This window comes from Lissotriton helveticus, chromosome 8, assembly GCF_964261635.1.
Source record: "Lissotriton helveticus chromosome 8, aLisHel1.1, whole genome shotgun sequence".
NCBI classification, from domain to species: Eukaryota; Metazoa; Chordata; class Amphibia; order Caudata; family Salamandridae; genus Lissotriton; species Lissotriton helveticus.
In genome coordinates, this window is record NC_136069.1 from 21,407,871 (window position 1) to 21,425,595 (window position 17,725).

The 17,725-nt window shown below is 46.7% G+C and overlaps 1 protein-coding gene across 1 annotated transcript in view; it reads left to right on the plus strand.

The window, feature by feature from the left end:
• PWP2 (PWP2 small subunit processome component) overlaps positions 1–17,725 on the plus strand; it is a 163,963-nt gene that overhangs the window by 118,931 nt on the left and 27,307 nt on the right. The window contains exons 14-17 of the mRNA XM_078656408.1: positions 1,388–1,568; positions 2,862–3,009; positions 4,632–4,740; positions 7,118–7,183. Coding sequence (XP_078512534.1) covers positions 1,388–1,568; positions 2,862–3,009; positions 4,632–4,740; positions 7,118–7,183 — 504 coding nt within the window. The remainder of the gene's footprint in view (positions 1–1,387; positions 1,569–2,861; positions 3,010–4,631; positions 4,741–7,117; positions 7,184–17,725) is intronic.

The following is a 17,725-nucleotide window of genomic DNA, read 5'->3' on the forward strand; positions in this document are numbered from 1 at the left end:
AGAATTGTTCCCACTTCTGAAAGTATCTTCTGCGGTATTTCTATTATTGCAGCCAGTCTTGGAGCAATATATCTGTGAACCCGGTCTGGGTATCCTACCCAGGTCTAGAGAAATCTGGTGGTTCTGTGTGATGCTGTGGAGGCATCCTCTGGACTAGTGTCTTATTGTTGATGCCTCGTCTAGAGTATTGCGCTCAGTTCTGGAGGTCTCATCTCAAGTACTGTTCCAGTTCTGGAGGCTATTTCTGTATATTTTGTGTGCTATGCTGGCAGCCTTCCATGAAAATTTGTTTTACAGACAACCGCTTTCCAAATTGCCCGAAATTAGCCCAGTACTTTGAAAATTCATTGAGATTCAAGGCAAAGCCCAATGCCTGCGCACTCAATTCCTTACATTGACAAGCAATAAATGTTATATAAAAGCAAGTACATTGTTATGCTGTGTTGCAACATACGAATGTGGTGTATTTGGGCCTCTGCCTATTTTGTTCCCCTAATGTGTTTTTGCGTAGTTTCTTTTCTGCTCCACCATTTGCGTGTTTTTTTGCTTTTTGAAATGTTCTCATTGTGTGGAGAGGGTGACCAAGGAAGATGGACAACCTGCGTTGTTTCTGTTGAACTAATGTAAAATGGAAATTAAAAAAATTGTTGAGTCCTAAAATGTAAAACTTTGGCGATAAGCAAGGAACGGCGTATGCAACCCACTCTTGGCCTCCTTTCTCCTGCACCATTAAATGCAGGCAGGGTCCCATCAAGACCCGTGAGACCTTTACATGAGGCACATAAACCATAAGAGGGGATGGCGGCGTCTTTCACCTTCCATGAATCCGATGAATGCCACAATCGCACCCTTTTAGGTATTTGTGTCCCCCTCAGACATCTGCATTCTGGCAAAGGGAAAGCAGAAACTCACAGAGGGTTGCCTGCTGAATGTTCTGCACACCAAGGATTTCTTGAAGCCCAGCGTCCTTTTTTCATCCAAACACAAAGAGTGAAAAAGCGTTAAAGACTCTCTCAGCACAATAGAGGGATGACCCCAAGGGCAAGGGCCACAATCAAGATGGCTCTTGCATCCTGCTTAGATGGGGTGGAGATGGTAACAAGAACTGGTATGCATGCTGGTAATGAGCTGATAAGAGGTATAACCAATGCATTCGCAGTCTTGGTGAGTCTGAACTGCCTCTAAAAATGTATTTATCCAGAGTGCAGACCATTCCCAACCAATTAGGAAGGCAGGAGTGCAGCATGATATTTTTAGATGTGCTTTCCTGAAAATAGTAATTTAAAAAACATGTAGTGAAGCCAAGTGTCCTGATAAAGCTGTTTATCTAAACATTACCCTAGGTCTTAGTTTTGGGTGTAATTAATGCTCTTGATTCTGTCCGCAGCGCTCACAGTTACATATCGCCCAGATGGGAAGGAGCTGGCGGTCGCCACACTGGACGGGCAGATCACTTTCTGGGACCCCCAAAATGCCGTGCAGACGGGCTCGATCGAAGGAAGACATGACCTTCAGATGGGGCGGAAAGAGACTGACAAAATCACAGCCAAGCAGTCTGCTAAGGGCAAGTACGTATGGAACCCCGGTGGGCCAGCCATCAAGGCACTAGTGAGGGCGGTGAGATGGACAGGTCAGTGAGGCATTACAGAGGTTGGGGAGATGTATAGGTCATCAAAGCATTGGAGAGGACTCCACTTCATTACTGAGGACAGTTCATCGAGGCATTGAGAGAGTTTTCTGTGGTCGAATGAAACATCTTTCGGGCACAGCATATGACTGCATTCCCATGGTTCGAGGGTATAGTGTGCCCTTCAGTCTATGGTCAGACGTACGGCACTAAATCCTAAATCCCGGTTACTAAAGGCAAGAATTTGGGTGCCATTCTGGACGACAAGTGGTCTTTTAAATGGCATGTTGACGCAGTGGTCTCTTCATGCTTCTACGTTGAAGAAACTGTTTCCTTTCATTCCGAGAAAGATGATATCCGTGTTGGTTATGTCCAAGGTTGATTACTGTAACAGCTTTTTGATTAATGCCCAGGAAAAGGTTCTTAGTAAGCTACAGCCGGTGCAGAATGCAGCTGCTAGGATGCTGTGAGGCACTTCGAAGTTTAAATTGGTCTCCAGGTGGTGAGACAACTTCATTGGCTGCCTGTAAGAAGCAGAACAAAATTCAAAGCATTGTGCATTGCCTGTAAGGGGATTCACAATATAGGGACGGAATTTCTGAAGAATTTACTGCAGATATACACTCTCAACAGATCCCTAAGTTTGTCAGGAGCTAACCTTCTTGTCGTCCCAAGAACCTATAGAACTTGGGTAGAGGAGATGGCCTAAGGGCTAGGGCGCTCGACCTCGGGCCTGGGGAACTGGGTTCGAGTCTCGGTAACGACGCCAAACCCTCCTGTGATTCTGGGCAAATCACTTAATCTCCCCGTGCCTAAAATGAATGCGTGTCCCCATGTAACGTAACTGGTGCTATGTAAAGCGCTCTGATACCCGATTCGGTTCGGGTCTAGTTCGCGCTATATAAAACCCTAAAAAAAAAAAAACCACTAACTGGGGCGACAGAAGCTTTGTAGTGGTCACTGCTAAGTTGTGGAATTCCCATCCCTCTCAGATCATAGCCAGTCCTAATCTATTGTCATTTAGGAAATTAATGAAAATGTGGCTCTTTAATTAGTAGGCTTTTTTCATCTAGGCCGTCGTCCCGCATTCTGGAGCACTTAGCACCGATACACTTAAGGGTATTTGCGCGCTCTATAGGTTGCTTTAACATAACACGTTTTACTTTCACCCATAGTAACTGATACATTCCTGCAGTGGTGAACTACCCTTTTTATTTTTATTTCCTGCTCTCAGATCCTTCAGCACCCTGTGCTACTCCGCCGATGGGCAGTCTCTGCTGGCCGGGGGAGCCTCCAAGTTTGTTTGCATCTACCACATACAGGAGCAGATCCTCATGAAGAAGTTTGAGATCTCTTGTAATCGCTCTCTGGATGCCATGGAGGTAAGAGAGCCGTTGTGGTGGATGGTTTCAGAATGCTAGATGTGGGTCTCGTACCTTGACGGAATTGGTTGCCGTGCTTGTCTTAAAGTTAATGCCCCAAAATAATTAGGCATGTTGAAAGCTGATCCTGAGAGACACTGACAGAGCCCTACACCGGTCTCTCACTCCTTGTTCGAGCCAGCTTCTTAATACCAGTTTTATTCTGTAACCTCTAGCCTCAGGAAGAGGGCTTTTAACCCTGTACATTTTCATCAATAAAAGCTGCTCGAGTTGCAGAGCAGATCAGATATGTTCAAAGGTTTTCTCTTTCTTGCTTCCAAAACATGGAATCCTTCCTCCCACTGCTGCAGCTGCCAGTTTAACAGATGTACAGTGAGTGAATGTCCTTCATAGTGAGGCCTTTTGCTGCTCCTGCTATTGTTTGTCTCTGTATTTGATACTGAACCAAGAAGAAGAAAACTCTACTGTTCAGAGGACACTGCTGGCGCTGGGGCTCTCCCTGCGCTGAGATTCAGGGCAGTTTTCATGATTTCCTTTGTTACGGATCATGTGTGTTGTGAAATCCTCTTAATCAAAGGCTTCAGGAATTTATGGCTTTTAGATGTGATGAAGTGTGTTTTGTCGAGTTTGGTATTTCCTTCTCCGGTCTTCAACCTCTGATGTTTGTGGCCCAACATGTGTGATGTAAATCAAGGTGAACATCTCTCCTCGCTCAGGAGATTGAACACTCAAAAATATCAAGGAATAATCAAGGTGGGACGAGGTGTTTCTCATCAGACAAATCCGCATCCCTCTAGAGAGTGGCCCTTTTATTGTACATTTTCCACAAACCCTCATTTTATACTTGGCAAATGTGAGACAAACTGGCCGTTCCGCCATTCCTCCATGGCTTGATGGAACTGGCGGCATTGCTCGTTTTCGCCAAAAGTACTAAGCCTCTCCGCGGCCAGTATGCTCTTGATTTGGCGGCTTGACCACAGCTGTTGGCTTTAGTCACCATACTATAAATAAGACGCTTTCTCTCCCCTGGCCAGGCCATTCTTTCACCGATTATTTTTCAGGTACGTTTGGCTGGGCAGAGGAATGCTGTGAAGTGCCAACCCGTTTTATTCTGGCTGACTCTGTTTTCCAAGTTCTTTTTAGTAAGGCTTTGTAGAGAAGCGCCACGTGCTGCACCGCATCAATTGGCACAGCCATGAAAACTGAAGAAAATTTAATGCAGCACACTCTCATTTACTTTTAGTCCTAGAAATAGAAGAAAGATGTCCACGAAGAAACTCTTGAGAAACAGCTGTCCTACAATTCACAAAGCAACGACTCGCCACACACTTTGCATCTGCCTTGTCTTCTTTCCAGTGGGCACATTGGTTACTGCTTACAGTTAGAAGTCTTACATTTTTGTAGGGAACTTTCTGCTTGTTATATTATGCATTGATTTTATGTTATATCATCTCGATATGTCAAGTTGACATGTTTAATTGTAGAAATTCCCAGTCAATGTTGTTGTTCCATAAACCGTGTGGGGGAGGAGAGGTGAGTGTCTTATAAACTTCTAGAGTTCTCCTATTTAAAAGGATGTTATTTTTAAAATGCTCATCTGATCCCTGACCTCTCTCTTTCAGGAGTACCTGGATCGTCGGAAGATGACGGAGTTTGGCAGCCTGGCGTTGATCGATGAGGGGGCTGGAGATGAGGATGGGGCCAGCATCGCCTTGCCAGGGGTAAAGAGAGGTACAGTGCTGCCCCTGGTGACTTGTTAAATTCTCTGCACCAGCCTCACCTGGCAGGTGTCCTCCTCTCTACCTGCTATGAACTCTCTGCGCTCTCTTCTTACACAACTAGATCTGTCCTGCTTGCTTTATTACACCATCTTTTTCTGGTGCGTCTCTCCTGCTTCCCCTTGCCAAGCCTCTGTACTGCTTCTTTCATTGTAATACCAGCCTTACCTGGCATGTCCTTTCTGTAATTTTTGCTTACCTGTACCAGCTTTATCGGACATGTCTCTTCTGCTTACCCCCTGCAAAAGGCTCTGGACTGCTATTGCCAGATGATGCATCTTCCCTGCACCCGGCTTGTCTCGCCTGTCAAACCATAATGCTTCTATGTATCCCAGACTATCTTTCCTCCCAGCGTACCCGAAGCAGCCATCACAGCCCATGTCTTTCCTGCCTATCTAAGTATACATCCTCAGCATTGCCTATTTCACAAGCTATATCTTCTCTGTCTGCTTTTTGCGCTGATTTCACCTGATGTGCCCCTAAGTTGTGTACCTATAAATGCACCCTATCTATTGCCTATGCTTTGTGGTACAGATATTTTATTTTATTTATTTCGAAAGTTTTATATAGCGCGGACAAGATCCTTGCGGATATCAGAGCGCTTTACAAAGAGTACATGGGGGAGCATAGTCAGGCAGTTACATCAATAGGTTACATGGTATAAATGGTACAAATAAGTGGAAACAAAAACAACCTGTGTGTAAAATATTACAAATAAATGGCTACAGAGTCCAACATGTGAACAATCAGACAATTCCTAAAAATAATCAAGGTTGAGTGAGAGAGTAGGACGGTAGGGTGGAGGACCCGTTGGGCGGGCAGGTGTAGTTGTGTGAGGTGTTGCCGGGGCAACGAGAGGGACGAGATATCTGTGCACTTCCTTTTCTAAACCACCTCCTTCATCCGCCAGACGTCGCTCCTTCATTTTTCTCACAATGCCCCGCTAGTCGCTCAAGTTTGTGTTCAGTGCTCAATCTTATGTCGACTGCTTCTTCCTCGTCATGTTGGGTTGGTTCGTTGATGTTCTTGTTGATGGCACTTTCGTCACTACTCTACACTAAAGATCTACATGTCCAAACCAAGTGCATGCAGTATCCCCACTGAGGTGGCTTTTGATTTCTGGGCCTAAGGTGTGCTCTTTGGTGACTCACCTGTCTGCAGGGGTCTTGCTGAAGTATTGTTTGAAGCTTATCCTCTTCTGCTGTACATCACTTTCCCGGACCATATTAGAGTTGCAACACGCTCTGCTTTAACCAGCACAATTGATATGAGAACAATTATTTTTTACTGTCTCACAGACTGATGTAATTACTTTACAAAAGGCGCCATCTCTACTACTTGTCGAAAGGACTCTTCAAGATTATTTTGCCAGTCACAGTGTGTGTTGGGTGAACGGAAACCATAACTAGTGAATTGCAGTAGCTTGTCGTGTTTGAGCCAGAACTAGATCACTTTTCCTAACTGTTCTGTTTTTTGAGTGTAATATTAGAACTTCTCTTCTTGTGAGTGGAATACCCATATCAAGCGTCATCGTTGTTTGCTGTTTTGGGGAACATGAGTTATAGTTCCATTGTAACTTCTATAGAACTTGTTATACCCTATATTCCAAGATGGCTGTTTTCCACAGCATGTTAGTGTGTGGCCTGCTGGGAATTGTAGTTCATTGTCTGCATGATGTCACATAGCTTGTTGTCTGCAGAGGCTCAGTCCAGAAAGCGCTGGAACACTGAAAACCGCCAGCCTTTCGTTCATTGAATTGAGGGTACCACAAGTGGGTTTCAAGTACTGCTTCCCAGTCCTTGAGCCACACAAAGTAGGAAGCTGTTTCACTAGCCCGGCTTTCTGATACCTTGCCCTTCATTAAACCAGAAAACAATGATTGGCAAGTTGGGTTCTCTGCATTGGGTCCTTCTCATGACCTCCCCTTCTTCCCCCGAGAGCCCAGGCTGCTTTCTTGCACTGCCTGCTCTGTCCCTATCTCAGCTCTGCCTGCTTTTCCTGGATGTCCATGAATCTGCCCTTTCTCCTTTATTTCTGCCTGTAATCTCTGCTCTGCCTGCTTTCTTTGGTAGTCTGGTATCTGCCCTTCCCCTGATGCCTTTCTGCCAGTCAACTCTATTCTGCCTGCTTTCACTGACTGTCTACAATCCGCCCTCCCCTGGCACCGCTCTTCCATCCCATTTTTGTAATGTTCGCTCTGCCTGCTTTTTCCAAACAGCCTAAAGTCTACGCTCTCCTTGACCCACTTGTTTTGCTCTCCACCTCTGCCTGTTTCCATTGACCTTGGGCTGTCTTCTCCTCCTCTGATGTCTCTTTTTACCTCTCTACAGGTGACATGAGCTCCCGGCACTTCAAACCTGAGGTGCGGGTCACCTGCTTGCGCTTCTCTCCTACAGGTAAGTCTCTAACTTCAGACATTCTTCACAGCAGCAGCCATATTCTAATATATATAAATGTAATGACGACACCCATGCTTGAGACCGGGTTGCGGAGAAAGGTTTCTTCCCCGTTGTTAATGCTCGCCTCCTGTTTACGTTTGTGTTCAGGGCTCTTTAGGATCTCTTCTGGTTTTATTTACATGTTTGAATAAGGCTAGGTGGCATCTTTCACCGACTGCTTGGCGGTGCTCCAGAGGCCTTCACCTCTGTGTTGCAGTCGATGCTGGTGGGCCAGCCAGATCTCCAGCAGCAACACCACCTGGTAGTCCTTCCGCACAACTGCACCGGGGGTTATCCAAGTCTATCTCCAGGCAGTGGCTGTACATGCAGAAGGGAGGGAACCAAGCTGATCTCCAGCATGTATGTATGCATGTATGTATGTGTCTTGTAAAGCGCACTGCTGCCCTGAGGCGTCGTGGTGCTGTAGACCGCTGGGGAACCCGTCCTGGCTATCCCTGTGAGATGGTCCCTACTGGGTATCTCCAAGGTGAAACCAGGCATCCCCGGCGAATGTGGGGGGCCGTTGTAGAGATGAGGCAAGCTAATGCCCAGAGTTGCCGAGTGCGATCCCTGGTTAGAGTAGGCACTGAGGCGAGAATTATCGAGTCCGCTGACCCTGGTCCACAACCCTGCCGCGTCGGGAATTGAACCCTGGTCCCGGGCGTTCTCTGCTTCCGGGTCTGCCGCCTCTAACCAATGAGCCACACCACTCCACCAGCATGGGGTTTTCACAGTTATTAACCTTTTAGTTGGGTAGATTTGAGAACATTTCTAGCATTTTATTAAAAAAATAAATGCAAACTAAAACCCACGTTTCACTTCCTTTTACCTCTGCCTCGGGCTTCCAGTGGGAATTTGATAGTGATCACCCATAATAATTTACAGTCACCCACCCATCTAAGACTTTTCTTTCTACTGTCTACTTTTTAGGCCGTCTCTGGTCATACTTTTCATCATTCCTCTGGTATAGGAAATTGGATTTTAGGATTATTGTGGAGCAGTTTTGATATTTCTTGTGTTTTCCATTAAACAAGACTGTTTTTGCTAAATTGAAACCTGTCACTTTTCTGAAAGATTCTGCTTCTCTTCTTTGTTACTAAGCCTTCAAATTTCAACAGGCATTGGCAAAACCGATAGGTCTGACTTTTGAGAAGTGTTAAGCCACCGGGTCTTTCTTTTGAGACGTGTTAAGCCACCTTTCGCCTTTATCAGTGCTTTATTGCCAAAGCATCAATATGCACTTCCAAAAAAGCAAAAAAAAGAAAGAATGGGGCAGGGAGAATCTAGGTACCAATTCAACAGCACTGAGTAGCTGTGAGCAAAAAAGGTCGACTGAGCAGCGGGGGAACTGGGAAAGTAGGGGCTAAAACAAAAAAAAGCGACCGGGAAAGCTATGAATGAGCTTTGGGGAGGGAGCAACATGGGAGCCTGAGTGTGGGGAAACATAGCACATCTGTGGGAGAACAAGAAAAACAGATGCACTTGCATAGGGTGCTCAAAGAAAAGCAAGAAAGTAGTTACCCTACTCTAAGCAGTGGAAGTATCCGTCTGTTCCAGTCAGAAGTATGGTAACTCCCTCAACAGTGGGTGTTCTTTTGGAAACACCTGGACAAGAGCCTGTAGACCAGGATGGCGTCTGCTCCCTGCCTGAGCCCTGTGATCTGCTGATTGGGTATTAAACGCAAGATCCCACTCCCGGAATAAATGGCAACGGTAGACTTACCCTCCATCAAGGTGGATTTAACTCTCCTACTGCTGTTTACGAGGATCCCTGGTGGCCGACAGCGAGGTCGTCTTATCGAGACCACTTTCTTTGTCCTTGGACAGGCCGGTGTTGATCTACTCAGAAAAACTAAGGTATATTTCCTACTACAATACTGTTCCATATAAGCTTCTAGGAGTAAAGTGAATGTGCTGTCGCTGATCTGAACATAGAGTTCGGCTGTGTGATGTAGGACAGACTTTTTTTTAGAATTCTTTACTCTGTCTGGCTTGACACTGTCCACTTGCACTGTCTGGCTTGACAGTGAAAGTGGCTTCCAGAGCTAATGTAATTACAAAAATAGATTTGTAATGCAATATTAATGGAAGGACTTTAGCTTCTCCCTATTGGTGATCTTTCCTAAATCATTGTAATTCAACAGCAGTTGTTATCCACGCCTAAGGAGTTGTTGTAGCTCAACCCGATCGGAAGTTACCAAAAAAAGGAAAGAAAAGTCAATCTACACAATGGCAGGCCCTTAGTGGAGGTTCACTGATGACATTTCAGTTCTGTATTAAGGTATAATCTGGTTCTAATGAGGTGTAATCTTGCCCAGACAGCAATACTATGGGATGAAATCACAACTGAGCCCCTTTAACACTGCACTTCAATTTGAGCCTACTGGGCAGGCGGCCTCTTAAATGCATATATGAACCGTTTCATCCTGGTGCCTACTTTTGAAATTCATGATCTACCAGTGCATAGTTTAATTCCACCTACTTGTGTAGGACGGGCTGCTCGACAGTGGTAGATTATATAGTTGTTTTACATAATCTTTTTGATACCAACAAGAATATCATGGAGCACCCTTTGGGTTTTAGTGATAATACTACCACCACTTTTAAGCTGAAGTGGCGACACTCTGCAGAAAGGGCTGTTTTCAAATTTAATGTTTCAGGCCTGACATCCTGAAGAGGCTGAGGTGGTCTAAGATCTTTATCTCTCAACTTAGAGTGAGCTGCACCCTTAAATTCGATTTATGCTTGTACAGGACTTCAGCTTCACAAGAGGTTTAAAAGCTTATCTTTTGATCACTAAGCTGGTTTACTCAATGCTATCAGTTTCTGTTTGACCTGCCCTTCACATTGTTCTCCGGTGGTGTGATAACGCTTTTTAGGGCTTGCGAAGAGCCCTTTTGAAGGGGTTTAAAAATGGACCTTGAAATTCCACACAGCTCCTGCGTGTTCATTTCCTAGGTCCATTTTCATTGGGCTTTGCGTGCGTTCTGTTTTTTAACAGAACACACAATAGGCCATAGACGGTCGCGTAGCTCCGCCTATGGCCTGTTGGTGTCTGTTACGCACACCGAAAGCCCATATGTCTTGAATTATCGTGCTCAGACATTGGCGCGATAATTCGCGCGCACCACTCGCAAGCTTCTTTTTAGGTTTCGACCTGGCGAGAGCACGCAGTGCTCCGCCCAGGGCGAAAACTTTTGTCAACAGTATGGATGTTCGGACCGCCTCTGTTTCCCATTGGCTAGCTCCATAAATGGACGCTAGCCATTGGCAAACAGAGGCGTCCGTCATCCTGCGAGGCGACTCGTGGGCGTTTCTGGAGAATTTTTCTCATCCGGCCCCTTTTGTCGCGGCGGTGGGCGGGGTTTATTTTTTTTGCTCGTCGAGGTTTGTTTTGGCCATTCCGCGGCCGACCGAAGTCCAGGTGAGTTGCTTTCAGCTTCCATTCCCGTAACGTAATGCACTGCATAAAATCGGGTCGGCTCGGTTAAGATTACACTGCGAAGTCGATTTTTTTTTATTTTTAACAAAAGCTCTCTCTCAAAGTCGAGTGTTCCCGTCGGTCGCTCCCCCCCTCCCGCACTCCGTGTGCCCGTTCCCGCCCCTGCCCCCCCTCCCGCTCTCCGTGTGCCCGTGCCCGCACCACTTGTTCTTTTTCCTGTGGTACTCTCACTGACACTGCTGCTCCTGCTGTTATCGGTAATGAGCTTGCTTATATTTGCGTTTAGACACACACACGATTTCACCACTTCTCTTCCCGTCCGTGCGTAAATAATTTCCCTTGATGAGCTGTCCAATTATCCACATCGCAATAGAAAGCGTCCGTCACTTGTTCTCTGTCTTGTTCCTGTTTGCTCTTCTCCAGAGAGCCCTCTCCCCATTCACAGGCCACGAGCTCTCCTTCTTTGAACCCACACCCTGAGGTCTGAGGGTAGTGCCTCCTCCAACCTCACATTAATCCCACCTACCGTTTCATGAACTTTCACAACCCCCACTTCTGAGCACACTTGACTCCCCCAAAGAAACACGAACAGCTGCATGGGGCGGTTCCTTGTGAGCACGGGGCCTGTATCAAGAACAAAACAACATGACAACTGCACTAACCAGTACACTTGAGTTTAAGAGCAAAGTGCTGCTGGGCATAAAGCGCTTCAAAACCTCGTCAGGGAGTCTAAGCGCTATATATATATATGAACTTACAATACAAAGAGGAGAGAGGGCGGAGCTGCTCTCGGCAGGGGGTGACAGAGCTGCTCAGGGGGTGTCAGAGCTGCGCAGGGGTGTCAGAGTTGCGCAGGGGGGTTCAGAGCTGCTCTGTGTCAGCTGTGCTGTCCCTGCACCTTGTTACCTCTCCACAGCGCCTTGCGGAAAGGTTTGCGTTGGGATCTTCTGTGAGGTATGTTTGGGTGTTTGCTGTCTGTAGTGCTGCGACAGCCGCCTACATGTCTCATGTACATTGTGTAGGGTGCGTGTGTGCGTGCGTGCAGGATGCCTGTGGAGTGTCTTCTGTTTGAAGTGCTCCGATGCATGTTGAAGTGCAGCGTGTCTTGTTGGCAAGAATGCTACGTTGTGCAGGTTCTCACAGTACGTCCCGCGGGCTGCAGGGGGTGCTCCTGGCCTTCACATGAGCCCCAGCTGGATGACTGCACTGGGCTGCTGCTTACTGCTGAAGGCACTAACATTCAAGAATATGTCACATAAACGGAAAAGTGCTTATTTACAGGCTAACTAGAAAAGAAGCAAATACGTTGTCCTGCAAACGTAACTTAAGGATCACATTCGTTTTTCAACACATTTAGCAACAAATGTGTAAAATGATGACAAGGTTTCTCCAAAATTCGAAAAGTGTATTTCATTGACCGGCAGAGACGTAACACCTTAGAACATCAGAATAGATAAGTGCATTAAGAAGAATTTTATTTAAATAATGATTGTTTCCAAAAATGAGCGTAGAAATATCCATGCCTCCTCACACCCTGACAACACCAATAGTGAATTAAGAGGCACGTCACTTGCCACGTGGAGCCGTCCTGGTGTCCAGAGTTCTCATTATATATGGACAACATTACAGTTAACCCATACACAAGAGGTCTGTGCAGCATAAACCCTGAACTCGTGTATTTTTCCGACGTCGAGGTTTCATTTGGTCATTCCGCCGCCGGAGGAAGTCAAGGTGAGTGCCTTTCTTGCCGTTCCCTCCCCCCTCCCGCTGTCCCTGTGCCTGCCCGCCCCCCTCCCGCTGTCCGTGTGCCTGCCCGCCCTTCACTAAACACAGGATATATATGGTGTAGTGTTTACAGGTTGTGTGACTTGCTAAATTAAGCTTGATACGTGCATGGCCAATGGTTGAGCCCTCCTTCTTTGCCATGCTTTTCAGCAATACCACCAGCCATGACTGTCGTGTGTTGGAGGCCTCTGAGAGGCTCCTGTGTGACGCTCAACTGACGCCACCCCTCCTCTGTCAAGCATTTTATTTCTTACTACGTCAGCGCTACCAACCAGCTCAGTTTATAAACGTAAAACCATTCCTGCTCTGCCCTGGCACTCACCCTGGCGTCAATGCGCTCTGACTCCACCGGGCCTTTAAGATACTCCTGACATGTAGCGACTTTGCTATAGGCTGCCCTAGCAGGCATGCTAGTGTCGGACCTTGCCATGTGACTGACTCCTGGTGACTGACTCCACACCAGCCCTACCAGACCACTCAGAGGTAACTATCCGACAAGGGACTCTCTCTGGAGGCACTCCCCGGGCGCAGACTGCCTCGGCTCTATGAATAAGTTCAAGGACTCCAGTCTGACAAGTGACTGACTAAGCCCCAGCCCCGCCAAGCCGTTCAAAACAGCAGCCTGACCCTCCCCCAACCTTAAAAGCCTTTCACAGGTAGACACGTCCTCATTTCATATGAAACCAGCCTACCTTTGCCAACTGGGCTTGGGGATGCTAATAGTGCAAGTTGCATCTGAATGTTTTGTCTATCTGCCAATATCTGTTCCTTTTTATTCCATAAATTAGTATTGTGAGGTGACCGTTCGGTCATTGACTAATGCAGGAGGTGAGAGCTCAGAGTACCCGATGCAAGGACAGGAGGCTGCAAGGGGGAGGTTGTTGCTTTACACGCTGTTTAGGCCTCGGTATACAAGGAGCGCACTGGTTGGCACAGAGCTTTGGGTTGGGTGACGTCAGAAGGAGATGCAACAGGTGGCAGCCTTCACCAGCCTGCCCCAAGCGGGCTCTCTCCAGTTTCCCAAGAAACCCCCACGGCGCCACCCCCCCCCAACCCCCTCCCGACCTGCTTGGCATGGAGTGTCCCGTTACCACATGAAGCGGTGAGGTATGGCCCTGGGTGTGCGGTGATTAGGGGCGAGGGAGCCTCAAGTGTGGCGAGAGGGTTTCATCCAGCTGCCTTCCTGGATTAAACATTACCAAAGCAGGTCTTGTTACTACAAGGCTCTGGCAGACCCCAGAAGCGTGTGTTAAGGGGAGGGGTGGATATGTGATCCGGTGGACCGCCAGGTGGATACAGAGCCGGGGTGCCGGCTATCTGGGATTAGTGAGCTGTGTAAATCAAAGCCAAAACCACGGCCTCCACAGCTGCAACCTTCATTCTGCACCCCCTTTTTTATTTTTTTTATTTTTTTGCAGCGAACTCGGGAGCACAACTAGACTAACTTTGGGAAGGGGCTAAAACTTCAAGCAGTGGGGCTTACTCCTGTAGTGTGACAACCTAGAATACGGGGAGGGGGAGTTGGTATTCTTCTGGACTACTTGTGGCAGGAAAACATTTTAGAGCACGCTGGGTATGAAAAATTACCTTTAACATAACAGTGTTTAATACCGTTTTTAGGGATTTTAGGAGTTTCAATGGATTGTAGCACATTGAATGGCAAATGTTCAAATTGTGTTACATAATTGGACATTAGACATAGAACGATGTAGAATGGCAGGTTCTACTATATACATCAATCTATGACAAATTATGCATTCCAAACATACTGGGCCAATTGCCTCAACCTATTAGGACTTAAAAAGAGTATCCCCAAAGGAAGCTTTAGAGAAGTGGTAGAAAATAGTGCCCTTTTGAGTTACTGTGCTGTTATTCTTGCATTTTCCTGCCCTCAATACTTTTAGGACTTTTTAGGATGTTAGAATAATAAACCCCTCTCTTGATGTCTAGTACGAAATGCCTCATGTCCGTGAGCCCGTTCACCCGCCCCCCCTTCCGCTGTCCGTGGGCCCGTCCTACCCCAATGAAAAGGTAGCAAATGCGTCCACTTCGCATTGAAGTGGGAAGCAGGTAAGAAAGGGAGTTGTTTGACTTGGTGTCTGTTGTGGCAGCTGCTGGCTACCATCAGCCCCGCAGAGCTGCAGTTGCAAGCGTGAGACCCGTTGACGAAGGGGCACTGGGCCTCTCTTCCGGTGGTCCTCGCTTGGTACAGTGATGGTGCTCACAAGACGCTCAGACGCAATAGCATCTTTCTGCCTGGCTGGTCTCCCTCCCTCGCTGAGCAGTGCCTAGATTCCATTCGGCACGGCTGATTAGCTGACCACCAGCCAATACGAAGGGGCTCCTGCAAATAGTATCCAATAGCGCACGGTTCAGGAAGGGTGCACATCAGAGCAGCCGAGCACACCAGCAGGGGCTTATTTACGCCAGGACCCGTGGGCATGAGGGGTCAACTTCACCTCCATTAGTGCCAATGTTTTATTACAAATGTATGTGAGGGGGCCCATTTTCTTCCTTAAACTAGTGCCCATGAAGCTCTTTCTACATCACTGCCCACACACCCTTGTTGACAGTCTGCCAGCCCTTCTTTACATTTCATGGATTGCCATTTCCGGAAGCCCCACCGTCCATGATGCCTCCATCAAGCCAGGGGCCCGGGTAGAACAGTGACCCTGCAGACAGAGGCTCCAGGTTCAAGTGCCACCTGACCACATGACCCAGTCTCAATCCGTGTACACAGACCACCAGGATCGGACTGGCCCGATTGGCTGGTCTGACGGATCAGTATAAGGGCAGTTTTTTTTTTTTTAGAAGTTTGTAGGCCTATTTATGGCGTGATGGGTACATTTTTAGCGATGATCCCCTGCTATTACAACACACATTGGCCGCAGACAACACAGATGCATGCATGGAGCCTCCCATACTTTTTTAAAGAACAGCCCAACGTTGCTTTCCTTCAATTTGTGATTTTGTGTACACACTTCTTATATTCTTTCCATGAGACAGTCGAAAGCATTTAAAGTGATTTTCAGTCCGTAGAATAGACTGCACTTTTTTTGTAATGTCCAGGTTAGCACTGTTGTGGTTCTGCTACAGTAGTTTGTAAAGAGGTTGTACATTTTGTATATTGCCTATTCCTTCTGCATTTTCATTTGTTATACTTTTTAGGTTTCACCTGGCGTGTGTGTGGGGGGCTCTGGGTGTGTGTGCGTGTGTGGGGCTCTGGGTGTGTGTGTGTGTGTGTGTGTGGGGGGCTCTGGGTGGGTGTGTGTGTGTGAGGCTCTGGGTGGGTGTGGGTGTGTGTGTGGGGGGGGCTCTGGGTGTGTGTGTGTGGCTGGCTCTGGGTGTGTGTGTGTGTGGTAGTAATTGCTGTCTGCTGAGCTCGTCCGTAGGGTACAATAGGTCTCACATTGCGAGAGATTAAGCTAATGGCAATGTAAATGACAAAACCAAAACATAAATACAAATTTTGTCATTTATTTATTTATTTTATTTTATTTATTTCATTTATATAGCGCAACAGCTACCCAACAAAGGCTTTCCCGGCGCTAGTGATCCAGTGTTTTGATTGATTCAGGTCTTTAGATGTTGAACAGCCAGGTTTTTAAGGCCTTCCTGAATTTCATATAGTTGATTTCCTGCCGAAGTGTCACCGGGAGAGTGTTCCAAATTGAGGGTCCAAGATATGAAAAGGATTTTCCGCCCATTCGTGCCAGCCTGATTTTTGAAATCACAAAGTGATTGGCCGTGGCTGAACGAAGGGTTCGAGATGGGCGGTAGGGATGTATTAGATTTTGTAGGTATTTGGGTGCACTGTTGGTAGAGATCTTATGCATAAAGCATAAAGATTTAAACTTCACCCGATTCTCGATTTTCAGCCAGTGTAGTTCGCGGATATACTTGGTGGTAGGTGTGGAGAAGGGAATTTTCCACAGTAATCTCGCGGCTGCATTTTGCACTGTCTGTAATCGGCGGGTTGTAGCCTTATTGGCCCCCAAGTATAGCACATTAGCATAATCGAGTCTGGAGGTTATTAAAGCATTGATGACAGTTTTTTGAGTATTTTTGGGCAGCATCCAACAAATGTTTTTCAACCACTTTAATATCGCAAAACAGGTAGCTGACGTCTTCGTAGCTTGTTGATTAAGATTAAGCGATTCATCAATGATGACCCCAAGGTTGAGGGCTGATTTTACTGGGATCGGGGGGGTACCCATCTCGTCTGGCCAGTGTTGGGGTCCCCAGAGCTCTTTGTTCTTACCTAAGACAAGTAGCTCAGTCTTCTCACCATTGAGTTTGAGAAAAAATGTTCTCATCCACTCCGCGATCTTGGTTAAGCCGAGTTTAAGTGAAGAGGTGTTATTAGACTCTGTAGATGATAGAGAGAAGATAAGCTGAGAATCGTCAGCATAGGAGAACATAAGTAATCCAGTCTCTTCTATTATTTTGGCCAGCGGGCTCATATAAATGTTAAAAAGTAACGGGCTCAATATGGAGCCCTAAGGTACCCCATGTTTAAGAGTCATAGTGTCAGAGCAGGCGGACTGAGAGAAGACTTGGAAAGTGCGCTGTTCCAGTAGGGATTTAATCCAGTTACAAGCTGCGCCCCTGATACCTATGGAATGGAGTGTTTGTTCAAGAACAGAGTGTGACACAGTATCAAATGCTGCACTGAGGTCGAGTAACAGCAAGGCTACCGTTTCTCCACGGTCCAGCATTAGACGGATGTTTTCAGTGACGCCTAACAAGGTCGTCTCTGTGGAGAAGCCTGTGCGGAATCCTGATTGATGGAGGGGTAGCAAATCATGAGTGGTAATAAAATCAGTGAGAACCCTATGAACATGTTTTTCTAATATTTTTGCAAAGGTGGGTAACAGAGAGATAGGTCTAAATGCCAATAGCTCTAACTTTTCCAAAGGCGAAACCATTGCATTGTAAATGCTTGTTTTTGGGGGGATCCATTTCACGGAAAGGCAACTAAATAAAACAACCGCTGATGTCTTATTTAAATGGTGTGCGCTGAGCCGCGATCTCATAACTCAAGCTCAGCTCGGCTTGCAGGTCGCATATTTCTGTCTAAAGAACAGAAGAAGGCGAGCGTAGTCCTTCCTCCATCGCTACTATATTGGACTGTAAACTTCTACGTTTAAAGGAGCAGGTAGCGCAGGCACTAACAAGTTGAGAGTTGTAATTAGCAGTCATATCAGGGACAGGCAAACACGTTCTGTCACTTGCTAATGCTTAGTATTACATGAAACTGAGTCGGCGGTAGC